The 18,892-nt window shown below is 46.5% G+C and overlaps 1 protein-coding gene across 1 annotated transcript in view; it reads left to right on the top strand.

The window, feature by feature from the left end:
- Positions 1 to 18,892, top strand: part of arhgef38 (Rho guanine nucleotide exchange factor (GEF) 38) — a 73,553-nt gene that overhangs the window by 41,385 nt on the left and 13,276 nt on the right. The window contains exons 5-11 of the mRNA XM_052010263.1: positions 1,846 to 1,863; positions 4,112 to 4,311; positions 5,723 to 5,856; positions 7,980 to 8,084; positions 11,139 to 11,261; positions 12,051 to 12,389; positions 16,487 to 16,645. Coding sequence (XP_051866223.1) covers positions 1,846 to 1,863; positions 4,112 to 4,311; positions 5,723 to 5,856; positions 7,980 to 8,084; positions 11,139 to 11,261; positions 12,051 to 12,389; positions 16,487 to 16,645 — 1,078 coding nt within the window. The remainder of the gene's footprint in view (positions 1 to 1,845; positions 1,864 to 4,111; positions 4,312 to 5,722; positions 5,857 to 7,979; positions 8,085 to 11,138; positions 11,262 to 12,050; positions 12,390 to 16,486; positions 16,646 to 18,892) is intronic.

The following is an 18,892-nucleotide window of genomic DNA, read 5'->3' as shown; positions in this document are numbered from 1 at the left end:
AGCGTAGGGAAGTGTACGGTCATGCATCTTGGTAGAAGGAATAAAGGCGTAGACTATTTTCTAAATGGCGAGCGAATTTAGAAATCAGAGGTGCAAAGGACTTGTGAGTCCTAGTGCAGGATTCCCAAGGTTAACTTGCAGGTTGAGTCAGCAGTAAGGAAGGCAAATGCAATGTTAGCATTCATTTCAAGAGGACTAGAACATAAAAGCAAGGATGTAATGTTGAGGCTTTATAACACATTGGTCAGACCACATTTGGAGTATTGTGAGCAGTTTTGTGCCGACATTGGAGACGGTCCAGAGGAGGTTTACAAGAATGATCCCGGGAATGAAAGGGTTAATGTTTGAGGAGCGTTTGATGCCTCTGGGCCTGTACTCACTGGAGTTTAGAAGGATGAGGGGGTAATCCCACTGAAACCTACCGAACATTGAAAGGCCTGGATAGAGTGGATGTGGAGAGGATGTTTCCATCATTGGGAGAGTCTAGGACCAGAGGGCACAGCCTCAGAATAGAAGGATGTCCCTTTAGAACAGAGATGAGGAGGAATTTCTTCAGCCAGAGGGTGGTGAATCTGTGGAATTCATTGCCACAGACGGCTGTGGAGGCCAAGTCATTGGGTGTATTTAAAGCGGAGGTTGATAGGTTCTTGATTAGTAAGGGCATCAAAGGTTATGGGGAGAAGGCAGGAGAATGAGCTTGAGAGGGAAAAATAAATCAGCCATGATCGAATGGCGGAGCAGACTCAGTGGGCCGAACGGCCTAATTCTGCTCCTATGTCTTATGGTGTTATCTCTGACGGAGGTACAGCTTTGCTCTGCTAAACCTGAGCTTTAGGAGTACAGATTGTTCTAGCTGCCCACGGAGTTCAAAGAGTTAAGAACATTGGGACATCAGGGGCAGCTTCTTCACACAAAGGGTGGTGTGTTTTTGGAACAAGTCGCCAGAAATAGTGGTTGAGGCGGGCACATTAGTAACATTTAAAAGCCATCTAGATAAGTACATGGATAGGAGAGGTTTAGGGGGCTCTGGTCCAAACGTGGGCAGATGGGACTAGCTCGCTGGGCAACACAGTCGGCATGGACGAGTTGAGCCGAAGGGCCTGTTTCCGTGCTGTATGACTGTGTTGAGTTGTAAGAAGAGACTGGATGGGCTGCTTTTGTTTCCCTTGGGAGGGAGGAAGCTAAGGGGGACCTGATACAGGAGTTTATATTTGTGAGGGGCATAGTTATGGTTAGAGAAACCTTTCCCCGTGAAGGTGATGTCTAAGTTTAAAATATGTAGGTTAAAGGTGAGGAGGAAGAGGTTTAGAGGGGACCCGAGGATTTTGATTTCTCTCAGAGGGTGTTTGCAATCTGGAACGGACTGCCCGAGAAAGTTGCGGAGACAAGTACTCTCACAGTATTCTGGAAAAAGTATCCGGATTAGCAATTGAATTGTCAAGGCATAGAAGACTGCAGATTCAGTGCTGGTAAATGAGAGTAATGTAGATGGGAACCTGATGGATGGCATGGACATGATGGGCCAAATGGCCTGTTTCCATGCTGTATGACCGCAAGACTCGAACTAGAAGCAGTCGGCCATTCACATTTAGTTAGCTCACGGCTGATCTGGCCTTTCACTGACCGATTTCCTGCACTCCCCCAATATCACTTGACTCCCTCAATATCCAAAACTCCAAAGATCTCCGTCCCAGACATCAGGAGAACATCTGCGGAAAGGTTTTACAAGTTGCCATCTTATTTAGTAGTCATTCGCCAAGTTGTAATCTAAAATGTAGCATTTATGACTAAATTTAATTTTTGCTTTAACATATTTTAATTTTGGTCCATTTCTTTTATAATTAGGAAAATATATCAGGAGCAGTAAGTACACATTTTAATTTAAAAATTTGACTCTTCCTCTCCGAGCAAACTCTGTTTTATGTTAGTCTTTTTACTATCAATAAACTCTATTTATTCTGTGGCTTCCAATCAGTATTCAGTCCTGAAGAAGGGTCCTGACCCAAAATGTTGACCGCCTGCTTTTGTCCACGGATGCTGCCTGGCCTGCTGAGTTCCTCCAGCATCATCGTGTTTTTCATCTAGATTCCAGCATCTGCAGTCCTTTGTTTCTCCAGTATTGAATTGTCGAGCACGGGGCTCATCTTGAAAATATTTACCCTGGCATTATTGGTAACCCACTAAAATCAACCAGGGTATAATTTGGACATAGAAACAATCTGCTGGATAAACTCAGCAGGTCGAGCAGCATCTGTGGAGGGGGAAAAGGAATTGTCGACTCCTGAGGCAGGGTTTCGACCCAAAATGTCGATAATTCCCTCCCCCCCCCCCCCCCCCCCCCCCACAGATGCTGCTCGACCTACTGAGTTCCTCCAGCAGATGGTTGCTCCAGATTCAGCATCTGTGGTCTCCTGTGGACATGTTACCAAGTCGTTCATTTGAACTGCATTGCAACTACTCTTTTGCAACAGTCACTTATAATAAAAGCAGGAAAAATTAAATACTTTTGAAACAACTAACTGGGATGATGTGAACTCTGGGTTACAAAAGTCCCAAGTGAAATGTTTTAAGAGGAAGCCTGGAATAAATGGAAAGTGGGAATGCACAATTGCTGCACGGGTGATAGGCTCAGATCCTGCAGTTTTTTTTGCATGTTAAAGTGCTTTGCAATGCTGCATCAGTAGTGAGAACCAATGTACTTAACCCTGAAGCACAGGAAGCATTGTGTTCCTGCCCAACAGGTCACCCTTTGATCTAAATGTAGCAACAACTGCACCTGGTGTAACCACGGCCTTGTTGCTTGTTTCCCTCTGCCTCTCTGTCAGTTTTGTTTCCATGCCCGAGAAATCATTCACTGCCTGGGGAAACACCGGCCTGCTTTTGAACTGTCTTCATTTCCGACATCCAGTCCCATCTAACGAAGGTTTCTTCTCCGTTCTACAATGGTTAATCTTGATGCTTGCACTTGTATAAATTTTTTCACTTGTGGGCTCCAAGTGTCGTTGGCAAGACCAGGGTTTATCATCCATCCCCCACTTTCCCCCAAGAAGGTGGGGGCGAAGCCATCTCCTTAAACCACTGCAGTCCTTCTGGGGAAGGTGCTCCCACTCTGCTATTGGGGAGGGAGTTCCAGGAGCTAGACCCAGAGAGGACAAGAGAAGGACAATGTCTCAAGAAGCTTGTTTTTATTAAAATTTCATTAACTTGCACATTCCCACTGATTCCAACTGCAGCAGCTCTTTAGATTCATAGAAACACACATCACAGAAACAGGCCCTTTTGGTCCAGTTAGTCCATGCCTACATTAATCCATTTGCCTGCATTAGGCCTGTATCCCTCTCCGCCTTTCCTATCCGCATAACTGTCCAAATCCACCTCCCCCACCTCTGGCAGCTCCCTCCAGATATTCACCGTCCTCTGTCTGGAAACATTTCTCCCCTCTCACTTTAAACATGCGCCCTCTAGTTCTGCACTCTGACTAGCTATCTTAGCTACGCCCCTCATAATTTTATTAACCTCTGCAGGTCACTCCTCAGTCTCCTCTGTTCCAGTGAGAACAATCCCAGCCTGTCCAACCTCTCCCTATAACCACAGCCCTCCATTCCGGGCAACATCCAGGTGAATCTCTTCTGCCCTCTCTCTATTGCTACCACACCCTTCCTGTAGTGTGGTGGCCACAAAAGTACACAAGACTCCTAAGGGCGATCTCACCAATGTTTTGTACAGCTGTAACATGACGTCCCAACTATTCTACTCAATGCCTCAGCCTATGAAGCCTTCTTCACTGTATCTATCTGTATCGCCACTTTCTGGGAGCTATGTTCTTGCACCCCAAGGTCCTTCTGTGCATCAAGGCTCTTAAGACCCCTGCCATTTACTCTACGTCCTCCCAAAATTTGGCTTCCAAGTTTTTTTGGGTTCTAGATCTCTGCTGCCCTCATGTGACGAACATCACCCTTTGACAACCTGGCTCCATCTATAAGGTTATGTCCCTTTGCTCTGAGCTCACCAGTCATCCATGCCGAATAGGTCTTTGTATTCTAGGATGAAGGATGTCTTGTCCTCATCACATCTTCTCTGTATGTCTGTGTCTCTCTGCCTCTCTTCCCAGGGGCAAGTCTACCTTGCTGGATATGGGATCGCTGCTCATTAAGCCTGTGCAGCGAGTGATGAAATATCCACTGCTGCTGAGCGAGCTTTTGAAATCCACCCCGGAGCTCCATGCAGACCACAGACCCGTCGAAGAGGCTCTGCTTGCAGTGATGCAAGTCAACAACAACATTAATGAATTCAAAAGGAGGAAGGATCTGGGTAAGGAGATCGTTCAAAACCAAAGCACCAATTTGTTATTTAAACATAAAGTGGCCCCACTGACTTTCCAAAAAAAAGTTGTTTGGAACCTTGAGAAGATCCTTCAGTTGTTGCCCAGGGTAAACAAGGTGTTTGATCAGAAGCCAGACATAACTGAACAAGGATTCATTCTTTAATTCATTCTTTAATTCATTCTAGGATGTGGGCTTCAAAGTGCAAGCCAGTGTTTAATGCCCATCCCTGGTTACCTTTGAGAAGGTGACGGTGAGCTGCCGTCTTGAGCCCCTGGACAAACAGAAGTCGCTGGGCATTGACACAACCCTTGGAGATGATGACCTTGTCCCTGGGGATGCAGTCAGCACGGGTACAGGGTGGATTTGGAACTAGGACTTCGGCCGAACCCTTCATGCTTTCCAGGAGCAGCCGGGAATGGGTGTTGCTTCCCGGTGGGTGGGGTCATTGTTTCCCACTGGGAGGGGCCCACTCTCCACACTCTCTCCCCACTGTGGGTTAGGTACCAGATTGGACATTTCTAAGGTTCATCATCAGAGCTTGCCTGAAATTTAGAGCCACTGGTCCCTACTTATAAACCTGCGCCCAAATGAAAAGTTTACAGTTACACCCTTGATTTGGGATGAATGTGTAGATGTTGGATTGTGTAGGGTTCGGCTACCCGTGGACCAAGGGAACTTGACACTTCTAGCCCTGACAGTTTGGCTGCTGAAGAGCAAGTGTGTGGGACAGGCTCTGCTCTGTTTGAACGTTATGCTTCTGGTAGTTCACTGCGCGAGTGTCAGGTATCCACCTCTCTGTGCCTTGAGCTATAACCAACATGGAACAATTTAAGTTGTGGTTCCAAAGGCTACACATTCCGGATCTTAGGCAGACTATGAATGCGCTTGGAAACCTGCCCCTTCTGTGGAATTAGTTTGCCGTCTCCCTTGAACTGATTGGGTTAATTCTGGGTAAAGCCAATTTACTCAGGACAGTCAAATCAAGCAGGACATCCCTGCTCCTCCTACTGGCAAGGGTTTGAATCCTGTCCCAGGTTCGGGAACAGCTACTTTCCTACAACCATCAGGTTCTAGAACCGACCTGCACAACCCTGACCCCACCTCAGCAACGGGACACTACGGACCACCTCTTGCACTGCTGTGGACGTGTCTCTGATTTTGTCTTTTTTTTTGCACTAATGTCCTGTTTTGCACAGTCTCTTTTCCTCACTGGCTTGTATAATTTATGTTCTGTGTGTTGTCTGTACCTACGTGCCTGTGATGCTGTTGCAAGTTATTCACTGCACCTGTACCTCACCGTACTTGTGCACAAGGCAGTAAACTCGACTTGACTTGACGTGAACAACTAAAGCTTCCTGCAACGTACTGATTTACTTTACCTGCAATGTGTTCCTCAGTGATGAAGTACAAGAGAAGTGATGAGGACGAATCTCTCAGGGACAAGTTATCCAAAGTCAACATTCGTTCCATCAGGAAGAAGTCTAACCGTGTCACCAGTCACCTGAAGATCCTCACTGGAGCAGAGCTGCAGGTATTTAATGTTATTTTGGCTCCAATGTCCATGATCTGAGATTCCCCCCACCCCCCCCTTCCCCCTTTACACTGGGGACCTGGGGCGGAGAGTGTTGCACAGGGCAGTACCGTGGAACGGATTCCTAGGTCGGTTTACGGACTCCCCAGCCACCTGTCATCTCTGCGGCTGGGAGGAGTCGGTGTACCGTGTACATACGGAGTGTGAGAGGTTGCAGCCTGTGTTTGAGTACCTGAAGGGGCTGGTCCTGAGGTTCTGGCTGCACTTCAGCCCCACGTTCCTGATCTTCGGTCACCCGGTGTAGAGGGGAGTGGGTCGCTCGGGGCATCTCCTGGTCGGTTTGCTCCTGGACCTGGCCAAGGTGGCCATTCACGGGTCCAGGGGGTGGGCAGTCGAGGGTTCCACCCGAGCCGACTGCCTGCCCCTCTTCCGGGGTTACGTCCGTGCCTGTGTGTCCCTGGAGAAGGAGCACGCGGTATTCACGGGTACACTGGGGGATTTCCGGGAATGGTGGGTGCCTCAGGGACTGGAGTGCGTTCTGGGTAGTGATAACCACGTTATAATTTAAAACTGTTAATATTGTGTATCATGAAGTACTGTAATATTGTAGTCATGTGATTCTGGAATCACCTGATAAACCACCTTTGGAAAAGGAAAAAAAATTGAGCTGAGATCCTGACTCCAAGTCCTCCCTGTCACCAGGAATGTTGGCTTCCACACAACATGTCACCCTGCCTCAATCTGCCAGCCTCCATTCCACTGCCGTCGACAGGCTGGAGTGTTCCAACACTCCCCCACTTGCCACCCTCCTGCATCCGTCGGTCTGTCACCTGTATCACCTCTCTTACCGGGTCCATTCATCCATCTGATTCACAATCAGAATCAGGCTTATTATCACTGACTTATGTGACATGAAGTTTGTTGTTTTGTGGCAGCAAAGACACAAATTTACTATAAGTTACAAAAATAAATAGTGCAAAAAGCAAGGAATAACAAGGTAGTGTTCATGGGTTCATGGACCGTTCAGAAATCTGATGGCGGAGGGGAAGAAGCTGTTCCTGAATTGTTGAGTGTGGGTCTTCAGGCTCGTGTACCTCCTCCCCGATGGTAGTAACGAGAAGAGGACATGTCCCGGATGGTGAGGGTCCTTAGTGATGGATGCTGCCTTCTTGAGGCACCGTCTCTTGAAGATGTCCTCGATGGTGGGGATGGAGCTGGCTGAGTCTACAACCCTCCGCAGCCTCTTGCGATCCCAGCCACTGCTCAGTCGCCAGCTTCATTGCAATATTGCATGCGTGCACAGCAAGCCCCCACAAATAGCAACACAACTTCTGGCAACATTGAGAGGTAAACAATTTCTGGGACACTAGAAGACTCCTGAGCTCTTCAGAATAGAAATCCGATAATCTCTCATGTACACCTGAAACAGCAGGCACCACTCTGGTTTAATGTCTCGTAGCTCAGTACAACACTGACGTATGTAGAATATAGAACAGTACAGCACTGGACCAGGCCCTTTGGCCCACAGTGTCTGTGCTGACCGTGATGCCAATCCAAACTAATTCTACCTGCCTGCACATGGTCCATATGCCTCCATTCCCTGCCTGTTCATGTGCCTATTGTACCTGCTTCCATACCTCCCTTGGCAGCCCGTTCCAGGCACCCACCACTCTCTGTATAAAGAAAACTTGCCTCTCAAGTCTCCTTTAAGCTTTTTCCCTCTCACCTTAAAGCTAAGCCCTCCCGTATTTGACATTTCCACCCTGAGAAAAAGTCTCTCACTACCTAACCTGTCTATGCCGTACATGGAAGTCTAGAAGTATATAAAATTGAGAGGCATTGACAAGGTAGATAGTCAGAGGCTTTTAGGTGAGAGAGGCCCAGTCTCACTGCCTTGAAATAAAATCATTAAAAAATCTGCAGACGCAATTAAATCAGAAAATGGTGGAAAAACTCAGCAGGTCGGGCAGCATCCATGGAGAGAGAAACAGGTAACATTTCACCGCCACCTCAGCTGCCTGCAGTCAACTTGCAAAAACCTGTGCAGTTGGTATTATAGAGGCTTTACCATTGCCAAGATCTCCTTCCGAGGATACATTTGCTTAAGTCCTCCTTGATTTCAGGTCAAAGATGAGACGTTCGACCGAGAAGAGAAATTGTTTCGAAACTTGGAGAGGGCTGTGAGATTTGGTGTGAAGAACACACTCTCCTATGTTCAGAATATTCAGGTGGGTGCAAGTGTACATCCTGAGCTCATCACTAACGAAGGGCTGGTTGGTTCTATCTGGGTGGTGGGAGTTTCTCTGTGTTCACAGCTGGCTGCTGGCCTGTTTTTCATAAATTGGTTTATTATTGTCACATAAGATTTTCTTTATTAGTCACATGTACATCAAAACACACAGTGAAATGCATCTTTTGTGTAGAGTGTTCTGGGGGCAGCCCACAAGTGTCGCCACGCTTCCGGCGCCAACATAGCATGCCCACAACTTCCTAACCCGTACGTCTTTGGAATGTGGGAAGAAACTGGAGCACCCGGAGGAAACCCATGCAGACACGGGGAGAATGTACAAACTCCTTACAGACAGCAACCGGCGCTGTAACAGCGTTACGCAATCCGCTACACTATCGTGCCTGCCGTGTCCTGAGGTACAGTGAAAAATGTTGTTTTGCAAGCTATCCATACAGATCATTTCATCACATCAGTACATCGAGGTAGTACAAGGGAAAACAATAACAGAATGCAGAATAACGTGTTATAGTTACAGAGAAAGTGCAGTGCAGGCAGACAATAAGGTCCAAGGGCCATGACGAGGTAGATTGTGAGTCCATCTTATTGTACTAGGGGACCATTCAATAGGCTTATAACAGCAAGACAGAAGCTGTCCTTGAGTCTGGGGGTACCTGCTTTCAGGCTTTTGTATCTTCTGCCCGATGGGAGGGGGGGGTGAAGAGAGAATGTCCGGGGTGGGTGGGGTCCTCGATTATGCTAGCTGCTTTACCGAGGCAGTGAAGAGTGTAGACAGGGGTGGTGTGACGTGCTTGATGAAACAGAGAGGAAGCATCCCATGTGTATCTTTCAGAATGTCCCAAATACTTGAAGTTGTCAATGAAGACCAGCCATTGTTGCAATGGGAAAAAAATTAGAATATATTTGTGCACAGTAAGCTCCCACACTTGTGATAACAACCAGCTGATCTGTTTGAGTCACGTTGGTTGAGAGGTGAGCACTGGCCAGGCCACTTAGAAGGACTTTCCTGCTCTTCTTCAAAATGTTGCCAAGCAACCTTTCATATCCAGATGAGGAGTCTTGACCCGAAACGTCAACTGTCCATTTGGTATTGGTATTGATGTTGGTTTATTATTGTCACTTGTACAGGTCAATTCATTACACAGTGCAGTTACATTGGGTTAGTACGGAGTGCATTGATGTAGTACAGGTAAAAACAAGAACAGTACAGAGTAAACTGTCACAGCTACAGAGAAAGTGCAGTGCAATAAGGTGCAAGGTCACAACAAGGTAGATCATGAGGTCATAGTCTATCTCATCATATAAGGGAACAGTTCAATAGTCTTATCACAGTGGGTTAGAAGCTGTCCTTAAGCCTGGTGGTACGTGCCCTCAGGCTCCTGTATCTTCTACCTGATGGAAGAGGAGAGAAGAGAGAATGACCCAGGTGGGTGGGGTCTTTGATTATGCCGGCTGCTTCACCAAGGCAGTGAGAGATAAAGACAGAGTCCAAGGACTGGTTTCCGTGATGCGCTGGGCTGTGTCCACAACTCTGCGCGTCACCATTTCCCTCCACAGATGCTGCCTGACCCACTTGAGTTCCTCCAGCATCTTGTGGGTTGCTTCAGATTCCAGCATCTGCAGGGTCTTGTGTCTCTTAACCTTTCATATCTGCCTGAGAGAGCAAACGGGGCCCCCACCCGAGGGAGCAAGCCTCAGACTCAGAGCTGCACAGTGTGTGTTGATATAGAGTTCGTGGAGCAGGACTTGAACCTGTGATCATCTGACTCCAGGATGTGACTGCTGTCAACTTTGGCGTCTACCTGGGTGTTTGACTTGCAAATGAGACAAGCCTGCAAGGAGCATGTTGGTGAATTTTCACTTGAGTCAATTGTAAGATTCTGGCAAAATACCAAAGTCCTATTGCGTTTAATGTAAACACCGAGGTTAATGATCATCATTCCAAACAATCAGTGAGGAAGAAGGTAATTGCGGGTTTCAGAAATACTTGAATTATATTTGTTCATCGGCAAGCAGGAGAATTTGTTTTACTCATTGCCGATTGTGGGTGTCAATAAATGCCCAAAAGTCTTGGAGGTACTCAGTGAGTCAGGCAGTGACAGCCAAAAGAAAAACAAGTTAATGTCAGGTCATTGAACATCAAAGAAAATAGCAGATGTTGGGAATCTGAAATAAGAACAGAAACGTCAACCTGTTTCTCTCTCCACTGACACTGCCTGACTCGCTGAGTTTTCCCAGAATTTTCTGACTTAACGACACGTCATCGACCATTCTTCAGGACTGGAGAGAGTGGAAGATTTAATAGTTTATAAGGAAGGAGTGAGACAGGGTCAAACCAAAGTGAGGGTTTGTGTTTGGGGGAGATCAAGTGGCAATTCACTGTGATACTGAATTGGGGTGGACCCCTCCCAACCTGGACATTGTCTCTTCTCCCCCCCTCCCAATGGGCAGAAGATACAAAAGCCTGAAAGTACGTACCACCAGGCTCAAGGACAGCTTCTATCCCACTGTTATAAGACTATTGAAAGGACCTCTTGTACGATAAAGATGAATTCATGATCTCTCAATCTATTTCGTCATGGCCCTTGCATTTTGTTTGGCTGCCTGCACTGCACTTTCTCTGTAACTGCAACACTATATTCTGCATTCTGTTATTGTTTTCCTTTTGTGTTACCTCAATGCACTTAAGTGCGGAATGGCCTGTCTGGATGACACTGGATTTTCACTGTACCTAGGGACGTGACAAAAACAAGGCAATTACCAATAACGGTTGTGAAAGTAGCAAAAGATTGGTCCAAAGGAAGTGTGGGTATCCTGTTTAGCTTGCTTACTTCTTACAACGCAGATGAAAGCCATTCAGCCCATCTCATCTATGCTGTCTCCCAGCAGACCCATCCCCACCACTTATGTCTCTGTGACCTATTCTCTCTCACCAGCCTATCAACTCCCCCCACCTCTCCTGCCATGCACCTACTCTAATATTGACCATGTTTTTTCAGTTACCATTTGACCATCTGCTTATGTTCTTGTTCAGGAAGGTATGCTATTGGCTGTTCAGAATGTCCATGGACTTCAAAGAACTTTCCAAGATTCCAACCAGACCAACGGTGACTCTCTAGACAGACTCAAAAACTATCAAAACTCTTTTGAAAGTTTTGTAAGTACTTCTTATTAGTATAATCCTCTTTAATCATGGGCCTAATCCTCTACATTTGTCTCTGAGTCTAAAGAGATGAAAGGTTAATCTGGGTACTGTAATGAGCCAAGAGTAAAATGATACTGGTATTAAAATAGTTCAAGATTAAACTCAAGTTTATTGTCACAGGCAGACGTACCCAGGGTATAAATGCTGTGAGAATCAGCTTTTTGCAGCAGCAGAACAGTATACTACAAATGTTAATACATAGTTAACATAAATTTAAATTAACATAAATTAAACATAACTTGCACTACAAAAAAACATAAGATGTTAGTGCAAGTTGAGAGAAATATAGTGTTAGGGTTTTTCAGGTTGGTTGAAGAACCTGACAGCAGTGGGGAAAAAGCTGTTGTTGAACCATGAGGTGTGGATCTTCAGGCTCCTGTACCTCCTGCCTGATGGCAGCAGCGAGAGGAGGGCACAGCCTGGATGGTGGGGGTCCCTGATGGTGGATGTCACCTCCCTGAGACATCGCCTCTTGTAGATGTCCTCGATGGTGGGGAGAGCTTATACCGTGATAGAACTGACTGAGTCCCACCACTGTCTGTAGCCTCTTGTGTTCCTGTGCATTGGAGTTTCCATACCAGGCCGTGATGCAACCAGTCAGACTGCTTTCCACTGTACATCTGTAGAAGTTTGTCAGTCTTCAATGACATGCCGAATCTCCTTAAACTTCTAAGAAAGTAGAGACGCTGGCTGTGTCTAGCACAAGGCTAATGGTTTGCAATGGTTTGTCTTCATTGACAGAGAGACCATTTGGAGAGGGCAGTGGTCTCGCCACTCACTACGTTGCAGGTCCTCTTCTCGGCTCCCCAGAAGCTGATCCAGAAGCGCTACGACAAGCTGCTCGATTACGTCAGTTGCCTCAAGCAGTCTGAGAGCGTGAGGGAGAAGAAGGCCACAGAGGAGCTGAACCAGGCGAAGAGGGACTACGAAGCTCTGAATGGGCAGCTGGTGGAGGAGCTGCAGAAATTTAACAAAGCGGCAATAAAGATTCTAATCAACTGCATTTACTGCTTCATGGCCATCTTCAGGGACCTCATGACCTCCGCTCTACAGGCATCCCCGTCCGTCAAAAACATGCCGGTGGGTTCAAGCTGTGGGGAGGGAACGGATTGGTTGCTCTCCTTCTCTTTACTGTTAAGATTCCTCAATGTGCTGTCCAGGGCAGGTCAAAGCATGAATCCCTCCACAAATATTGATCACAGCATGACCTATCCAAGGTGAATTATCCCTGGTATTTTGTCCATGTTCATTTATTCTGCAGTAAGCGTTGTCAAAAGCAAATGATTTAGTTGTTATCACTTTTGTGCCTGTGGCAGATTGCCGCTCACAGATTGATTGCCGAGATTACTGTGTTTCCCGCAATGTAATAAGACAACACTTCAAAAATAGAACCACAAAGGGCAGTTCTCCACATTGTCTGCATCAATATTTATGGAATTATACAGCACGGAAACAGGCCCTTCGGCCCACCGAGTCCATGCCAACCATCAAGCAACCTCTTGCATGACTTCCATTTAATTCTCCTCATATAGTCACCAACTCCGCCCCCCCCCCCCCCCCCCCCCCCCCCCCCCCCAGATTCTACCCCTCACCCACACATTCCAGGAGCAATTTACAGCAGCCAATTATCCTCCCAGTCCACAAGTCTCTGGGGCATGGGGAAAAACCAGACCACCCACACGGTCGCAGGGAGCAACAGAGGTCAGAATCGAACCCAGGTCATTGGAACTGAGAGGCGACAGCTCTACTCACTGCACCACTGTCTCTTTCTCAGCGTTATCTTGTGGAATCTTGCTGTGCAGAAAAAAGGCCTCTCCAGTTTCCACATTACAACCGTGCCCAGGTTAAAAAAGAACTGCTTTATTGGCTGGGAATGGCATTGGGACATCCTGCAGATATATGGAAGGTCCTTTACCATGTGTGGCTCTTTCACCAGGTGGCATTGGACTTATCTCAATGTCCTCACGCCCTTGGCTGCTTCAAATGGAAGTCAATGTCATTGTCATTGAACCTTTCACAGAAGGAGGCCACTCCACCCTCACCTGTTCCACCTTTCAATGGCCAGTCTATGACCTAACACTCTATATCCATCCTTTCATATTCCTTGATACCTTTGGCTAATGACTTAAATATCAGAGATGATCAATTTTAACATTAAACCAGAAACCACATTTAAAATACACTTGGGGAGGTACATGGATAAGGAAGGTTTAGAGAGAATATGGACCAAATGCGGGCAAATGGGACTAGTTTAGATGGGCATCTTGGTCAGCATGGACCAGTTGGGCTGAAGAGCCTGTTTCCGTGCTGTATGACTCTATGCTGGAGATACTTGTCAACCCAGGCAGCAGCTGTGGAGAGGAGAGAGATATGGAGTGAATTTTCAGTCTTTCATCAGGATTTAAATGTTAATTCTGTCCTTTTCTCCACAAATGCTGCCTGACATGATGAGAACTCTCAGCATTTCCTGTTTTTACTTCAGAGTTCCAGCATTTGCAGTTTTGCTTTTTGAAAAATAATTTCTTGCTCTCAGTTCCCCTTAGTATCTTGGGACATTCTGTTAACTCCTAAACTCCAGGGAATCCAACCCTAGTTTATATAAAATCACCTGGCAATTTAACCTGTGCACCCATAGTATGGTTCTATTGTTGGCCACACTAGGAGTGTTGTATGCAGTTCTGGTCGCCACACTACAGGATGTGGTTGTGCTGGAGAGAGTGCAGAGGAGGTTCACCAGGATGTTGCATGGATTGGAGGACTTCAGTTATGGGGAGAGATTGGACAGGCTGGGCTTGTCTTCCCTGGAGTGAAGGAGGCTGAGGGGTGACCTGATACAGGTATCTAAGATTATGTGAGGCAGAGACAGGGTCAATAGTCAGAATTTTTTTCCCATGGTAGGAGGTATCAAAAACAAGAGGGCATAGGTTTAAGGTGAAGGGAAGGTGTTTTAAAGGGGATCTGAGGGGTAAGTTTTTACACAGAAAGTGGTTGACATCTGGAACGCACTGCCAGAGGGGGTAGTGGAGTCAGATCCTGTCACTATATTTGAGGCACTTCAATAGACAATGTGTGGAAGGATAGGGTCCTAATGCAGGTAAGTGGGATTAGTGTTGATGGGCAAAAAAGTCAGCATGGACGTGGTGGGCCGAAGGGCCTGTCTCTGTGCTGTACAGCTGTATGATTCTGTGCCGCAACCCACGCCAACCTTCCTGGGTGTTGTGCCCAAGTGGTGGAGTGCTCCAGATGTGATGTAGGTAGAGGCCGGAGGGAAGTCCATTGTACGTGTGCCAGCACTTTGAAAGAGCTCGTCCCTCTCTGTTTCCTCTCTGTTTCCTCTCTGTTTCCTCTCTGTTTCCTCTCTGTTTCCTCTCTGTTCCCACTCTGTTCCCTTTCTGTTCCCACTCTGTTCTTTCTCTGGACCACTCTGGTCTCACTGTGGACCTACTCTGGACCCTCTCTGGTCTCTCTCTGCTTCCTCTCTGGACCCTCTCTGGTCCTGCTCCACTACTTACCTCTTAAAATTTGTAATCAAGGCTTATTCAAAAGCTCTGAATAAGTCTGCTCCCACACAGTGTGTATTGGGTACCCGTTTGTACCTGCTGTATGAGTGGACATTTTCTCATAGAGTCATAGCAGGGAAACAGGCCCTTCAGCCCAACTTGTCCATGCCGACCAAGGTGCCCACCTACACCAGTCCCATTTGCCTGCATTTGATCCATATCCCTCCAAACCTTTCCTATCCCTGTACGACATCCAAATGTCTTTCAAATGTTGTTAGTGTACCTGCCTCAACCACTTCCCCTAACAGCTCGTTCCATATACGCACCACCCTCTGCGTGAAGAAATTGCCCCTCAGGTCCCTTTTAAATCTTTCCCCTCTCATCTTAAACCTACGCCCTCTAGTTTTTAGTTCCCTTTCCCTGGGGGAAAAAAAGTGTGTATGCGCCTCGTGATTTTATACACCTCTATAAGGTCACCTCTCAGTTTCCTACGTTCCAAGGAATAAAGTCCCGGCCTGCCCAACCTCTCCCTAGAACTCGAGTCCTGGCAACATCCTCGTAAACCTTCTCTGCTCTCTTTCCAGTTTAATGACATCTTTCCAACAACAGGGCGACCAAAACTGAGCACAATACTCCAGGTGCGGCCTCACCAACATCCTGTACAACGTCATCTCCTCTCTGGTTCCTCATCTTCAGCCATTTATGTTTATCCTCATCCCTGCACCCCTTCTGCTGAAGGCACACCAACGGTGGGTGGCACCTTCTGATGGGACATGTGGTTGAAGTGCCCACGTTTCAGGTAGTTTCATGTTCACCAACCTTTTTATTACAAATTTTTAAACTGACAATCTAAACTCCCTGTCTACCTTGACGGGGCTTGGACTGTTCCTGTACCATCAGCCCAAGCCTTGGTATCTCTGCTCCAGCTACATAATCACAGTGTGCTGGGCTCTATCTTGCCTGTCATCTCGTTACCCAAAGTACAAAGGAAAGCACATGGAGCCTGTTCAGGTTTTTGCTGCTTAGATTTAAATCCTCCGGGTGCTCCGGTTTCCTCCCACATTCCAAAGGTGTACGGGTTAGGAGCTGTGGACATGCTATGTTGGCGCCTGAAGACTGGTGACACTTGCGGGCTGCCCCCAGCACATTCTTAGCAACACAAAAAAGATGTATTGCACTGTGTGTTTTGATGTACGTGCGACTAATAAATAAATATCTAATATATCTTTCCTCTCTCCCCCAGCGTTAAGCAAAGATGAGTAGAAGGGTGTTTTATCTTCATTACTTGCAATGAGTGCCAAAATGTAAATCAATAAAAATTGCCACCTTACTGATAGCTACTAATCCTTTTCGATGCTTTCCTTCTGTTCTTAACTGACATTTTCTGAGCAAGTTCAGGAGCACATATTCCTTTTTGCATTTAGGAAAGTAGATCGATATCTTGTACACAAAGGTAGCAGTAGAAAGAAGGAATTTGTTTTGCAGAAGAAGCATTTGCAAATCTAAATAAGGGTGGTGGAAGCAGATTTAGTGCCAACTGATGGGTAGCTGTGAGAATATTTGCAGTGACACGGGAAGAAGGTTTGGAGTAGGGCAAATTAGAGGCTAGCACAGACAGAATGGGCCAAATGACCTCCAGTAAAGTCTGAATACTGAGCATGTGTTTTATCCTTTTAGATTACTCCTGCAAGGAATGTCCAAGACAAGCAAAAACAAGTCATTGAAGAAATTTGTAAGCTGTCTTTTGGCAAGGAGTTCGGCAACGGATCTCAGAGAGTGATGGAGAGGAGGAACAGTTCAGAAGAAAGGTCAAAGAAAAGGTCATCAGCTTCCATGGTTAGTGACTACTTGATGCAGTTTTATAAGAGGTGCAGGTGTGATTTTATAAAGGAACTTTTGCAATGTTCCTTCCATGTGTTCATCTCATTTTAACAACAAAACAATTGCCAGAGTAATATAAATATACAGATAGTGCCTCCCTCAATGACAACAGTTCATCTTTTGGGGGTTGAGATTAGAATTCTCCAACTACGTTATAAATTACAGGCCATCCCCAGGCCAAAGTCAAAGTCAAGTTCATTGTCATATGTACATGTGTGCACAGGTACAATGAAAAACTTACTTGCAGCAGCATCACAGGCACATGGCATCGGATAAGCAGCATTCACAAGAAAAATATCAATTAAACATAAATTATGCACAATTTTAATAGGAAAGAACACAATTAGGACAAAAAGAAAAGTCCATTTTAGTGCAAAGTGATCAGAGTGGTCATAGTGTTGCTAAACTGTGGTGATTAGGGTTTTGCCGGTTGGTTCAAGAACCGAATGGTTGAAGGGAAGTAGCTGTTCCTGAACCTGGAGGTGTGGGACTTCAGGCTTCTGTACCTCCTGCCCGATGGGAGCTGTGAGAAGATGACACGGTCCAGATGGTGGGGATCCTTGATGATGGATGTCGCCTTCTTGAGGCAGCACCTCCTGTAGACACTACCGATGATGGGGAGGGATGTGCCCGTGACGTATTGGGCTGAGTCCACTACTCTCTGCAGCTTCTTGCGTTCCTGCGCATTCAAACTGCCATACCAGACCATAATGCAACCAGTCAGAATACTTTCAACAGTACATCTGTAGAAGTTTGTTACAGTGTTCAGTGACAAGCCGAACCTCCTTAACCTCCTAAGAAAGTAAAGACACTGGCACGTGTTCCTTATGATTGCATCTATGTGCTGGGCCCAGGACAGGTCATCCAATATGTTAACGCCCAGGAATTTAAAGCTGCTGACTCTCTCCACTGCCGATCCCCCAATGTAGACCGGCACATGTTCGCCTTCCTTCCCCTTCCTGAAGTCAACAATCAGCTCTTTAGTTTTGCTGATGTTGAGCGAGAGGTTGTTGTTGCAGCACCGCTCACCCAGCTGTCCTATCTTACTCCGGTTTCGTCCAACAACGGTAGTGTCATTGGCTAATAATGAACAGGCTCCATTTTTACAGACATCCATAGCCAATTTTGTCCGTAGATCGGAAAATACACAAAAATCACTCGATTTGGTCACCACACCTCCACAGCGTTGTACTGAATGGTATCCAAAACACATCAGACTGATAAGAAAGAACAATAGATCTTAGAGCAGGATAAAATGTCGGCACAACATCATGGGCCGAAGGGCCTGTACTGTGCTGTAATGTTCTATGTTCATTACTAAAAGTGGAGAGAGAGAGAGACAAAACTTGTTCTGCCGTTCGTAGGAACGAATGTATACACTTACGTCAGACTTTTGAATGTAATAATGTAATGGGAGCTTGTTCATGTGTCGGGATGTCCATCCATTGTGTGCTATCAGGAGAGCCTGGACAAACTTGGGCTCTTTTCTCTGGACTGGCGGAGGCTGAGGGGTGATCTGTTGGAAGTGTATAAAATTATGAGGGGCAGAGATGGGGTGGACAAGCAATATCTTCTTCCCGTTATTGAGCGATCCAATACCAGAGGGCATGCATTTAAGATGAGAGGGGGTAGGTTCAGAACAGATGTGAGGGGTAAGTTTTTTTACTGAGAGAGTGGTGGATGCCTGGAGTGAGTTGCTTGATAGGGTGGTGGAGGCAAATTCATTGGGGGTTTTTAAGAGGGGTTTGGATGAGCACATGAATGAGAGGAAAATGGAGGGATATGGCCATTCTGTAGGTAGGAGGGATTAGCTATTGAAGGGCCTGCTCTGTGCTGTACTGTTCTATGTTCATAACCCAGGGGCAGTCTGGAGGTAAAATTCTTGTCGTGTTGAAGGACGTCGTTTTCTCCAATGCTTCATTTGCTGATCTGTTCCCTGCTCCCTGTACTCGCGTCCAGCTCACCTACCGCCCCTGTGTCTGCTCACCCGCATTCACAAGTTGGCTGGGTGAGAGGAAGCAGAAGGTAGCAGCGGAGGGATGTTATTCTCACTGGGAACCCATAACCAGTGATGTAACAAGGGATCAGTGTTGGGACCTTTGGGTTTTGTAACATATGTATTAGTGACTTGGATGAGAATGTAGGGGGTATGATTAATGAGTCTGCAGATGTCACAAAAATTGGTTGAGTCGTAGATAGTGA

The sequence above is a fragment of the Pristis pectinata genome, chromosome 2 (genome assembly GCF_009764475.1).
Source record: "Pristis pectinata isolate sPriPec2 chromosome 2, sPriPec2.1.pri, whole genome shotgun sequence".
Classification (NCBI taxonomy): domain Eukaryota; kingdom Metazoa; phylum Chordata; class Chondrichthyes; order Rhinopristiformes; family Pristidae; genus Pristis; species Pristis pectinata.
The sequence above is the reverse complement of the archived record's forward strand: the minus strand, read 5'-3'. Positions and strand labels throughout refer to the sequence as shown.